Here is a 14,439-nt window from a genome sequence, read left to right on the forward strand (position 1 = left end):
AACATCATTTATCTGCAACTGTCAATGTATTTTAGTTTATTTTGGGGAATTGACCTCAAGTGACCTTGAAATATATAAAATCTCATCTTTTGGAAACCGTTAAAATAAAGGTGTTGTGCATTCAAATTGAACATACCTATTTGCATCTTATGGTTTAAGTACAGGCTAACTGATCGAATTGTTGGATAATGTTTCACAGCAGTATTTTAGCATAAAAATGACTTGCATAAATATTGAAATCAAGGCTAAACACACTGAAATGAAAGTTTCTTGTTACGCTCTAGTGGAAGTACACTTACATCTTAAACGTGTCTAAACATCTGTCTTTTTTATAGGCTGTTCATATAATTTTTTTTATGTTTTCTTGCGCTCAATACTTTGAAGTATACAATGGCTGTGCCGTTCAAACCTATGATTTCCGTGGATTTGGGTGAATGTTTCTCATTCTATATAGATTATTCATATATCCAAATCATAGCAATGTCCCAAAAAAACTTTGCAGATATTTTAAGTGTTGTCTTAAATTTATTTATGTAGTGTGTATTACATTAAACTATGTTCCATGCAATGGAGAAGTTGCTTTATTTAGTCATTATATTTATAGAGCGTTATCATATTACTGTTATCTTTGTTTTAAAAACACAGATTAAGTGTACACTTTGTTCTACATTTATGTTTGCAGACAGCTAATAAAAGACCCATATGTTTTAAATAACTATCACTACCTATTATTAAGGTTCTTACTTGATTTATATAATAAACTTTTTTTTTTTTTAAATGTTAATGTTAAAAGGCCCTTCTGGGGTGGGCTTTCTGAGAAATTAAACATTCTTCTACATAAACATATACAATTGTAGAAGTATAATGTGTTTTTTTAGTCCAGAAGTTCCCAAACTCCACCAATAAAATCCATGTTTTAATACACGTGCTTGAGCATAGGTGAGTTAACAAGTACCTTAGTCAATTTGATTTAACCGTCTGGACGCATGCATAGATATCCTTAAAACTTGGACTGTAATGGCAGTTTGTGAAATTTCTGTTCTTTTCATTGGTTCCCTAACTTTCTTGAATCGCAGCACACTATCTTTATTTTTTTCATGGCACCTGTAGGAGCAAAGGTTTTTATTTACACAATGTGAAAAAAATCGATATCAGGCAAGTTGTACCTACCTGTCAGTTATGTGGTGTGTACAGTAGTGCTTCTGATTGTCCGCATGTTTTATGGTCCTAGACCACCAACTTGAGGCACCACTACAAGAGCTTTGTGGCATCCTAGGGTGCCTAGGCTGGGTACTTACCTGACTTGTGCATCGACAGACCCATTGCCACACTCCAGCCAATCCAGGACAGCATACACATTTACCGATTAGCTGCTCGACGTATCGGTCAGGAAACCCAACTGGGCGAGCATTTGAATTTGTCCATCCAGCTATGACATGAGCCCCCAGGAGCAACCTATGGGCAGTTAATAGACCGCCCCCATAAAAAAAAACATCCAGACGCCCTGATCTATGTGAAGATATAAACATATGGAAATATATTATCTAACAGCTTTGTTGCACAACCAATGAGATTTGTCTGTGAACAAATTAAGTGCTTTATGTACTATGTGCTTTATGTACTACAGTATGTATATATGTGTGTTCATGTCTGCATAATTTTAATATGGGCACATTTTTATAGTTTTTATAATATTATCTTGATTTTAGATTTTCTTTACATAATAACACACACACTTCCAAAATGTTTTCCACACATGTTAGTGGAATTTTGTATCACAAAAAAGCCCACATTTATTTCAAAATTGTACATTTTATTGTTATAAGGCCTTTTTTTATTCAGCTTGCAGATCTCAATAAAATGTGTTATTGATTTAACAGTTTCTTATATAGCACACACACATTCTACAGCGCTTTACAGAGAATATTTAAACATTCACATCAGTCCCTGCCCCAGTGAAGCTTACAATCTATACTCCCTACACGCAAACATTCTAGGGTTAATTTTTGTTGGAAGCCAATTGACCTACCAGTATATTTTTGGATTGTGGGAGGAAACCGGAGCACCCGAAGTAATCCCACGCAAACACAGGGAGAATATACAAACTCCACACAGTTAGGGCCATGGTGGATATCGAACCCCTGACCTCAGTAATGTGAGGCAGTAATGTTAACCATTACACCATCGGTTTTGTTCTTTAAAATAATGGTTTAGAATAATCCATACTTTAACAGTCTTTATAAAATCTAAAAAGGGTAGAATATCACATTGTAACTATGTTTAATCCAAAGCTATCTTTTTACCAGTAGCGATGTCAAACCGAAAGTCAAAGTTTCTATGACCTTGGCTTACCTTTTGATTAATACATTGTGTGAGGCTTAATAATACCTTACTGTAAAGTAGATTTCAGTACATAAAACTCCCAACCACTTTTTTTTTTATAACTTGTCCTCCTGGTTTCTTTGTGCTTGACAGACAATTTATTGGAAACAGAGAAAGCATTAGAAATGAGAATAAATCATTGGATACCCTGGAGCAGAGTTGGCTGTTATATACTGAAATTTGTAATACCAGCTCTCAATTATTGTCACCTAGTCACTTCACATTCACCAGTTAAACATTTGTTTTTTATCTGAAATAACACAATCAAACATATAGACCAGAGGGAGAAACATATTGTTCCATTACAGAATGGTTTTGTTTCTTGTACACATATAAAAGGTGCTTGGTTACATTCAGTACATTGAGCTCTAGAGATGTTTTGTTAAACAGATCAATTTTCCTGTTGCTTGGACATAATACATCAGTTTATTTATAACCTATTGCAGTAGTCAGTGGACAATAACATGTAATGTTCTTTAGTATATATTCTGGTAAGATTTACTGAGTTAGGGAGAAAATGACAAAGGAAAAGTTAGGAACACAATCTAATTTGTTTTTTGTTTTTCATTTATCGATTATATATATATATATATATATATATATATATATATATATATATATATATATTTTTTTTTTTTTAAATCTTAAAGTCTCTTCTTTAAAAGATATATAACCACCGAATATTTGTAAGGATTACTGCATTGGGGTTGCAACCGATAACTAGTATCTTAATGTCAAATATACAGAACTTCCTGCAGGTTGGGGTCCCCAAGGATAGAGAAGGGGGCAGTTGACACAATATTTCAAGATGGGCTTGTTTTATCTGATGCAATTGTGTCAGAAGTTGAAACATACGTCAGCTTATCCTACCTGACTGACACCTTCGTTGCCTCAGCAACATTCCCCCTGACTCCTCCTCTACAGCCAGGCACTATTGTGTTATCTAGTCAACTAGTTTTGCAAAGGAGTTCCACTGTCCCCCTTAAAAATTGCCTGGAATTACAGGATAATAGAATGTTTACACAAACCATTTGTAGACCGTATTTGTTGCAGTTTTTACCTATGGGCTGCAGGACTGTAGCCCCCCACAGGTAAATTTCACCCATGAGACTGCACTGGCTTCACTGTGACTGGCAGTGACTTTCTACTGGAAGTCTGACCTCCCAGTCACCCAAGGCAGTCCCGTTGGGAGGTGTTCCCATCCTCCGCCATGCCTCTATGGACTGCTATGGCTGCAGCACATAGAATCCAGGGTATGCTTATGCGCAGTACCAAGGCCAATACTGCATATTTGATGCTTGGTGTCTGTAATCTGCAATGTATAGGTGCCGGGACAGCGATTTGGCTTCTATGGGCTGCTATTGAAGCAGCCCATAGAAGCTGGTGGTCATCACATGTGTAGTAGTGAGGATTCCACAGTGCATGCGCCGGTCCCACGATCGTGGTTGAGACCAGCAGGCATGGGGGCAGCACCACGGCCAGTGAAAGCCCCCCTCCTACACTAAGGTCGGAGCTGCCGCTGGATAGAAAACAGATTTTTTTTTTCAATACATAATTGCCAAAAATAGAATCTCCACCAATTTGTATATACATTAACTGAGCTGCAAAGTAATTAAAACAAAACCACATGCAGAAAATATGGGCATTTGACAGCTGACAGCTCTTGGCTCCTAAGGGGGATCTACTTACATTCCAACAAAGCTTGTATCTTATGTGACTCTATTTCAATCATTCCTGGGCCAGTCACAATATTATTTTTAAGTAAAACAGAGTCCCTGCCAGGAAGCTGTATGATACATATGTATGTTCCCAGCTGATCACACGGTTTCTAAATTGCAAGCTATTAATTATAGTCTGATAAAGATACAGAAGATATGGTGCTGTACTTCAGGTGGATGCTTTTCAAATTAGACGGACCATTGAAACCACCTGCTAGTCTAAATGCTAAGGGGCCTTCTGTCCCTCATTGGTATATTGCAGTGTTAACATTGTTACCAATTTTCCTAATTTCTCCAGGGCCAATACTAATTAATGGATACAGTTCGCAGCTGATTAGCAGTAGTTTCTTCAGTAATTACATTCGCATGCTAACTGTACAGAAGAGGATTCCTAACCCAGTTTTTATTTCACTGAAAGACTAATTTGTTTTCTGAATTGTTCGGGCCCTTGAGATAATTCCTTTTAATTCAGTTTTTCAACCATTCTTACAGATGCTGTAAGCAAGTTTAACCTTAAAGATGTTTTCTTTGTTGTATCTATGTTTATATTACATGGAGAGTGCCCCTCGTGATTTTTATTAAAGTAAAACACTAAATTGTTCTGCAAAGAGCAGGACATGGGATGGGGGTCAATCCTATTATTTGCAATAGGTGTGAGGTGCAATTCCACTAGTGTTTATACCCTAATCTTGCACCCTTCACAGGCTGGTTTAAAACTGAATTAGCTGAAAATTGCAAGCTACCCTCAGGGATAGCAACCACTTTTCTTCAAATTTGGGCTGCCGCAAAGTGCTGTCGTGAAGATTTGCACCCCTAATTCCAATGTTGCTAATAGGATCATCCCCATATCTTGCTACAGCTACAAGTGGCTAATCCAATTGTTATTGGTAATACATGTTCATCAAAAGAATTGTGGAGAAATAAGCATATCATTGTAAGTAAATGTTGTTGGTACTTGAAACTTAATAGTTTACAGTTTATTTAGCATTTAAAGAGCAGTGTTGACAAACATGTTCCAAAAATATGGGGGACAAAAGTGTAGGGGTCCCTTGTATTTCTGAAACCAGCCCCAGATTATTGGTCCAGTCCTGGTTCCAAAAATACGGGGGACAAACAAACTTGTGTTTCGCCAAGTCCTAACATGCGGGGGAGGCCTGCTGGGTTTTGTAGTTCGACTTTAAAAAGCATTGTCCACCATCTAGGGATGCCAGGGACAGCCCTGGGCTTCAGCCCTGGATATGTGAAGCCTGAGGGGTGAGGAACCCTTTATTGAGGGGGTCCCCACTCCTCCAGGTACCTCTTCCAAGGCTAACCATGGTCATAGTGAGCATGGTACAGCTGGGTGACCTTACATAAAAAGTGTCCCCTGGCTTGACACCATGGGCTGTGGGAACCCGGTGCTGGTTCCAAAATATGTGGGACCCCCCCAGTTGTTTTTTCCCCCGGATTTTTGGAACCAGGACCGGTCTAAGAGTCCAGGCTGGTTTCAGAAATACATGGGACCCCTACGCTTTTTGTCCCCAGTATTTTTTAAATCCGGTCGAGCTCAATGACCCAAGGGCTGGTTATGCTCAGGAGGTGGGGGGGAGACCCCACACCATTTAAAAAAAATAATCTTACTTAATACCACACACTTTGATTTCCTAAAAATTCATGATTAAAATTTGCACCATATGGCACTTTTCACCCACAATTTTGCATCCCATTAAACAGTTGAGATTTTCTTTAAGAATTTGCATTTTCGAAAAATGCATTACTGTGGGATTTCAGAACCTTACTAAAAAATGTATGCCATTAAATGTCACCAATAAAGGTTAAAGTGCAAATGTTAGTCTGGTTGCAAATAAATTAGTAAACTAAAAGTTAATAAAGTATTGATACTTTTGGCAAATATGACCAACATGCAGATGGTGGCATCATTTAAAGATAGAGTTTGTTTCTTTTCTGTATCACTACAGTTAAAAACAAATGAATTTATTTTGACTGGCTACTTTCATGGGGAAGAGCCAATGAAACCGCGTGACATACTGTATTATGGTTAATTATTAGCCTTTTCTCTTATGTCAGACCTTATATGCACACTGCCAAAAAGCTGTGCGGTTTTGTTTTGGTTTTCTGTTCTTCTTGGGAAATCAGAAATATCTGTACAATCGGTTATATACAGTATATACACGCTTCATGTATATAACTTTTTTTTTTGCAGTCTTATATTAGTTTGTCCTATGCTTCAGATACTGTGTGGTAATGCATTCTAGACTCCCATCAAATACAATTCTAATTACCTATAATTATGGAGTCCTAAAAATGTTTTCTGCAAGAAAACAGGTGATTTGCATGTTTTAAAATGTAAAATATTGCCTATTACAAGCAAACCTCTATTAAAGGTCTATCAGTGAATACAGATGTCTGTTGTCAGTCAACTAATTACTTGCATCATTATTTTAATTATTGTAACTATCAACATCATGTCTAATTGGTTCTGTGGCATCACTTCAGGACATCAAGTCTTATGTTCAGTTGAGATTGCTTACAACAGTGAGTCTCAATTATTGTATCACTATGAATTCCAACAATTTAGCAATTTGAAAAATACAGAAACAAATGTAAAACTGCTGGTTTCTAATAATAGGTAAGGGGTGTCAGAAGGGTTGCCAATTTCAGTGATTACAGTTTAATAAAATGTATTAATGAAAATAGTTACAATATGTTATTTTTTTCTGATAATGAGTCACTTGTGTATCAGGCATTTCAGGAAAACTTTCTAGATAAAAAAAACAAGCTTTTATTATATTCCTTGTTTATAAAAGTATTCAAATGACAGAATTACATCTAGCTATTTACAACCCAATGATAGAAAAAATATTAGATGTTTAAAAATGAGTACGTGTGTGTGGTATGTATGTATGTATATATATGTGTGTGTATGTATGTATGTATGTATGTGTGTGTATATGTGTGTATGTATATATATGTGTATATATATATATATATATATATATATATATATATATATATATATATATATATATATATATATATATATATATATATATATATATATATATATATATATATATATATATATATATTGCATGAAGGTGGCACTCCAACGTAAGGTGGTATCAATCATGAAGCTGGTGCCCTCCGTAAGTGTATCCCCGACAGGGGTGTATATGGCATCTGGTGGACGGCGGCACTCGTTAGTAAAAGATAAATAAACAGGCAAGAGACCTTTTTCCGACGTTTCAAACCCTTGCGGGATTTTTGTCTCTTGCACCTTGATAGAAAGCCTGCAAGGGTTTGAAACATCAGAAAAAGACAAGGTCTCTTGCCTGTTTATTTATCTATTACTACCAAGTGCCACTGTCCACCAGATGATATATATATATATACCACCACCACAGTGACCCCGAGGGTTAAAGGACAAAATAGACCATGCGAAACCCAATTGTGGTGTGGCGCCTATACTTTACAGAGAATGTCCATAAATCTGGTGATCAGTTGTTTAGTGAAGCAAAAAGAAATAGTTCATCCAGTAACTTGTTTATTTAGTTGATCTAGTTGTCATAGGCAAAACACTGTACAAAAGTCCCAACGTCTACATCTTCCAAAAGGGAATAAGATCTCCAGAAAGTTCTTGGGAGATAATGTCCCTTCTTTCTCAAGTGTTTCTTATGTTGTGTCTCCAATGTGTTTGTAGACACTCAATATTCTTTTTCCTTTGTGGTGTGTGTAAGTACACATATATTTTTGAAGTTGTGTGCAGACATATCATGTCGGCTCAATAGTACAACCAATGGGAGATGCACAGATATATATTGGCACATCTGGCTGTGTAATACCCCTTTCACACTTTCACACTTGCAAGCTGGGTTCTAAGTTCCGGGTGTGACCTGGCTTGCAAGTGCTTTCACACTAGCCACCTGACCTGGAATGAAGTCGGGCGGGTGGCGTCATCTGGAGGCTTGGCCGGGGCGTCGCTGGGAGATGTCAGCACCTACCAGCGGCGCATTTTCACTGCAGTGAATGGGATCTGGGTCACGCTGACCCTGAATACCCGTTCACACTCACCGCATCCCGTGTCGATTTCGGAATCTACCCAGGTCAGGACCTGGGTAGAAATCCTGAAATGCTGAACACGGGATGCAGTGACAAGACACTTTCACACTGAGCTAAATCCTGGGTTGATGCTCGTTCATGTGCAAAAACATGGGGGTATAATTGAGGCCCGCACACTGCCCATACACTTTGTACATTGGCTGATGTCAAATATGGGCGGCCAAATGTTTGTATCTTTTAACAAAACACTTTAAAATAAAATAAACAAAATACACATTAAAGGTGTGTACACACGGCAGATGCTGCCGTGAGATGCGAGTCCCGACGCGATAAGATCGCATCGGGACTCGCATTTCACCGCATGCCAGAGGGGCACAATTGACACTATATAGTGCAGATCTGCACTATATAGTGTTGCCTGCCCTCTCTATATGGCTGCCGATATGCGCTCACACAGGAGCGCGCATTGGCAGCGCATCAGGCTCAGAAGCCCTAAAAAAGCATGCAATTTGGCTTCCGATGTTCCTTATATCGGGAACATCGGAAGCCAAATCTAACCGTATATACACACTATAAGATTAAGGGTGTTTTAAAAAACTTTAAACTTTTTTAAACAAACGTTGTCTTTTTTAAATATTTGATTTGTCTTAATTACACAACGTCACACAACCTATAAATATTCTTTCTCTTTTTTTTTTTACCTTTTATTCTGAACTATTACTGAGCTGCTGAACACTATGGGGGAAATTTACGAAGATGTATATTCTACTTCACATGTGATGTTGCTATGGGAAACCAATCAAATCCTGTCTAATATCTTCTAGAGGGTGCTAAATAAATAAGAAGTAGATTCTGATTGGTTGCCCATAGCGGGGCTCGCCACGCTTTGGGCTCGGTGGCTCGCTGCGTTCGCCACGCTTTGTGAAATAAACTCCACACCGACGTGGATAGTGGGGTTATGAACAGGTCGGGAGGACGCGTACCGCGTCTGCTCGCCACGCTTCGGGCTGACATGGATAGTGGGGGTTTGCAAGGATGGAATAGCATGCAAATCGGCAGGAAATCATGGAAAATCGGCCGCAAATCACCCGCTAAATCGCATCCATTTTTTGCATGCGATTTGCACCCGATTTTGTGGGCGCGTGATAATACAAAAGTACCCTATTATTATTATTATCATTATTATTGCTTTTTGAAAGAGGTCGTAGGGAAAAGATACATTAAAAGAGGGACCTAGGGATATACTAATTAGGCACAATAAATAGACAACTGAAAAGGTCGGGAGAAGAACACTGTTCATGAGCGTTTAGAAGACGAAGGTGTTTGGCTCATAGTGCAGATTCGGAAAGCAGCGAGGTTGTACTAATATAAATATTATAGGTTGGAATACTGTTGTAACAAAGCTGGATTTTAGAGATTATTTAAGGATTTGAAGAATGAGTGACAAGAAATAGAGGGAAATCCCTAGGTGGGTAGCAAATCCGGGAGAAGTTCTATAGGTGAGAATGTTAAGGCGTTATCAGAAGAAGTAAAGCACAGAGATGGTCGGTGTGTTTGGAGACTAGGGTTGAGATGTTTGAAGGGTGGTGGCATGGAATGCTTCATAGCTGACCATAATAAGAAGTCATTCAACAAATAGTTTTAAATTAGAGATGTGCAGGAACAGGATCTTATTGGCTTTCCAGCTGTCACATGTTTTGGAGCAGAAACATGTGACAGCATATAGCCAATAAGATCCCGTTTTGAGATCCGGTTAAATCCGGACCTGCGCATCTCAACGTTTTATACAGTGTATTTTATCAGACTGTTTGACTTTGCTAAAGGTGCTGACACATTATAATGTCATTATTTTGAACTGTTTTGTTCTATAGGAGATATGCAAATTGATGCACTCAAATTATACAATCAAATTGTATATTTTTCAGTTTAAATGCCTTTGAAATCTTAATGCAATTGAGTTATTGTGCATGTTCTGCTGTAAGATTTGGTTTTACTGCAGTATGCATGTTCAGCCAATCCTATACATTACAATTAACATTCTGATTGGAACTCGCCCAAATGCAGTGTACTATGTATGAATACATTGCAAATCCATGAATACATTTTTTAAAAAGGAATTGGTTTGTAAAAGATTATAATATATGTATTACGTTTAATATACTCTATACCGTAGGTACCAAAAGCTTAATAAATCTGACCCACAGTCTGTAACATGTTAGGATCTGATTGGCTGCTATGGGGGGAAACCAAAAAACACAAACATTGGGGAGCACATTTAAACTCCACACAGATAGTCTATAGGAAAGGATGGAGTGTATTACCTACCACTGTGCACACCAGCAGCTGGGAAGGATATCACTTGGGGTGTTCTTCGGCACCCAAGAAGGGATATAGTATATAAGTATGTCCTTCACCAGCTCTTTAAGGAAAAATAAAATATACGGTACTTCCCTTTAAATATCAGTCAGGTGGCATCAAATGAAAATGTGACCTCTGTCGAAGTTTTTATCAACAGTAATCGCAACAAAAGCATAAAAGTATCATAGAGGCAAAAGCATAAAAGTATCATAGCGGATAACAATTTAATATTTCATAACATAAAGCACTGGTGAAAGATATACTGAACCTATGAACCTATGCACTTTTATACTCCACAAAAATAGTAGTAGTTAAGCTTATGACATCAGTCCTTTGACATAGTAAAGCTTACCACTATGCCAACCGTGCTTCCCAGTCATGTGGCATGAAATCAGCATCATGGTCCATAAAACAACAAAATACTAATTTGGGGGTATTTATTACATTTTATTATTGCTATTTTATTCACAACATTTTTGCTTCTGGCCAGCATTAAGAAGTATTGCATAAAGGGTGAAGCTAGACCATCGTTTTCTGTGTACAAAATATTTTTATTGAGTCAAATGTAATTGATAAAATAACTGCTATATTCATGTGAACATTCATGTGAACATATATACTTCTGTGATTGGAAAGACCCATAAACTCACCATCGGTAACCTATATGAATACACTTAACAAGTTATCTAAACCTTTAACCATAAACTTAACGCAAAAATAACGAGACAGACACAAGTGCTGGCGTTTCAAATAGAATGTGAAATGTATTAATTGACAGCTATATCTGACTATAAATGGTGGCGGCCCTAAAGAACGGTCATAGAAAAGAGGGGGTAAAGCTTGACACACACCATTCACACATCGTTGGTGTTCAACTCTCCCATTGCAACCCACCCGTCTGGATGGTGCAGCCCATCCCCTGTCCAGGGGCAATGGGCTAATGACATATCGATGTCAGGAGAGCGCACCCCACTATCTACATACGATTTTCATGTAAACAAGGACCGTTCTATACCGCCGCCAAGAAATAGAAAAACAGGGTTGGGATGGTGGGGAATTTTGTTCCAAAGAGGCAGATCACCTGACTTCCTGCCTACTTCTAAGACATACAACTCCTCCCCTGATTCCTAATTGGCTATTCCTATCCTTGTCAGAACACCCTAACAAACTCTAATCAAGTGCCAGCATCTCAAATCCCTTCGGTGGTTTATGTCCCTTCTTGCTTAAACAGCCCTCGGTTCTCTTACACACTGGGTGACTTTGAGCTGAAAGCCTCTCAAAACAACATGTTTGAGCGGCTGTCAGCTCAAAGCCGCCCAGTGTGTATGGCCAGCAGATAAGCGGCTTTGAGGACGGCTTTGCATAGAGCTGCACTGTACAAAGCTGTCTCCCCCCCCCCCCCCCCCCCGCTGACCGCACTGGGCAGGGGGAAAGCGGCTCAGTGTGTATGCACTGAGCGACTTTCCCCCCAGCGTTGACAGCCATATCACTGTCCATACACACTGGGCATAATCGCCCAGTGTGTATGGACCTTAACCCACTGGATATTTTTTTGCCACAGTATTTTGAGCGTAAAATATTATTTTGTTGGAGTGGAACATAATAATTACATTTCTAATGCAGAATGACTTGCTGCCTGCACGCTTTTGCATTTACGTTTTCTGAGAAACAATTATCTTCCAAGATATGATGGATGAATAGAAATGTTTTGTTATTGCTTGTTTGGATCATTATGAGCTGAAATATATCAAACTCAGGATTTGCTAAGCAAAACAGTTTTCTCCCCCCCCACCTTCTTCTTTTTCAGTTTGGAAATAATAACAACTACATGAATATGGCAGAAGCCAATAATGCATTTCTTGCTGCAAATGAGGTAGGTGTACTTTTTATCTATTCTCATATACATCTGTTTGCTTAGATAATTTAGCAGACAGGGGATAAATAAGATTGAAACTCTGCATCTGAATGTGTTTCATGGAGCACAAAATAAAGACTTTAATGAGAAAGAAAATAACCTGACAATACTACATTACCACTCAATTTAGCCGGCCATAAGGCAGTTACGCCCGTCGCATGCCAATGGAGAAGGCGCTTGCCTAATGGGAAATCAAGCACTTTATGAACAACGGGGTGATTCTGACAATTCAAAACAAATGGATTATAAAATTCTGTGTTTTGAGCACATTCTTATACAGTGTCTGAAACTAGAGATATTGGTGGACGTTCAAAATTATTTTTGTTGATGAAGAAAAATACACAAGCACTGTGTTCTATCCCCAAAGTTTGTGTCATTGTTATATTGCAGTGATATATCACTGTGTGGTTTAGTCTTACATCTACATAAAAAAAAAAAATAACCTACAGCACAGGTTCTCAAAGTCGGTCCTCTGGACCCCACACAGTGCATGTTTTGCAGGTCTCATCACAGAATCAAGTGGAATAATTAGCTCCACCTGTGGATCTTTTAAAATGTGCCAGTCACTAATTAGTGCACCTGTTGGGTGACCTGGAAAACGTGAACAGTGTGGGGTCCTGGTTTGAGAACCACTGACCTATAGTATTAATCAAGTTAAGGAATGTTGTATGCTCACAGTGTTCGTTAATACACTAAACTCTAGCTGGAGACTTATTTATGGAAGGCTGCTGGTTAGAGTTAACAATCTAAAGGCTGATTATACCTTGTATTTACTTGCATGGTACTGTATGCGTAACTAAAGAAGCTAGCTTCCAAAAAACATTGCAACTGCGCTAATATAAGTAAAAGTGAGTACGGAGTCATTGGATACCGTTGGCTACATCACCATATCTGTTTACAGGACTGTACGATCGGTTAAAAACAACATGTTTTTGCTAGTTAACGCCAGTGGAAAAGCAACCTAAATGACTTATGTAAATAAAAAAGTCAGATAGCTCAAAGTGTAGGTTAGTCTTGCCTTGACGGTTTCAGTCAAATGTTAAAGCTTCTGTATGAACCAGGTACAAAGCTACTATACTGTATGCTTGTAAATATAAGCACTTTGGAAGATGTTCAAGATGGGTGGGTGGAGACTACGCTATGGACCACATGGATAAAGGTAGCAGCTGGGTGAATGGGTACACCAGGACCGGGCTGGGACCAGAAATCGGCCCTGGCATTTTGAGTACACAGGCTCACCTCTAGCAGGCGGGACACTTACACTGCGAAAAGGGTGTGTGACCTCATGGAAAGGAGGCATGGCATCACAAAAAGGAGGTATTATACTGCCCATTACACATTATGGAACACACCATGATGCCCATTACACAAAATGCTGCACACTGTGATGACCATTACACAATATGCCACATTACATATTATGCCACATTGTTACATGAAATGACCCAGTACTCCTGCCTATAAACTTATTGCCCCCATTAGTGTACCTGACCTTACACAATGCCAACAAAAGTACCATTTACATTTTTGCTGCTTCACTGCTGCTGTGATGTTGGGGGGGGGGGGGGTTTAAGCACCTCCCGGCTTCCCTGTCCACACTGCTACAAGTGGTGAGTCGACCAACGCCAGAGGGACGGGGTTGGAGCAAAGGGCGTAAGAGGCCATCTTCTGCTCTCAGCTGAAGAGGGATGTGTGGTGGTGGTCCATGTGTCCCAGCGTTGCTGGCAGGCAAGCTCAGGCAGGATGGGGAGGAGAGGCAGCTTCCGTCCCCAGGGGAAGGGGGCGGGCGGCGGCTGTGCACACACAGGGCAGTAAAAGGCCACAGCCAAGAGCAGCCGCTGCTACCCCGGCAGAGGCTCCCACAGGTCAGATCCCTCCTGCCCAGCTGCCGCAGTCCATGTAGCAGGGCAGCAAATAAAATTGATGTGAGCGGGCCCACCAATGTCAGGGGCGGGCCTGACCACCACTGTCACTGTTGGGGGCAGGCATCCTTCCCCCAAGCTAGTT

At 39.3% G+C, this 14,439-nt stretch overlaps 1 protein-coding gene across 1 annotated transcript in view; it reads left to right on the top strand.

Moving 5' to 3' along the window:
• Nucleotides 1–14,439, top strand: part of TOX3 (TOX high mobility group box family member 3) — a 104,567-nt gene that overhangs the window by 54,160 nt on the left and 35,968 nt on the right. Inside the window, exon 2 of the mRNA XM_083165603.1 lies at nt 12,325–12,390. Coding sequence (XP_083021729.1) covers nt 12,325–12,390 — 66 coding nt within the window. The remainder of the gene's footprint in view (nt 1–12,324; nt 12,391–14,439) is intronic.

The sequence above is a fragment of the Crinia signifera genome, chromosome 11 (genome assembly GCF_055691185.1).
Source record: "Crinia signifera chromosome 11, ASM5569118v1, whole genome shotgun sequence".
Lineage (NCBI taxonomy): Eukaryota > Metazoa > Chordata > Amphibia > Anura > Myobatrachidae > Crinia > Crinia signifera.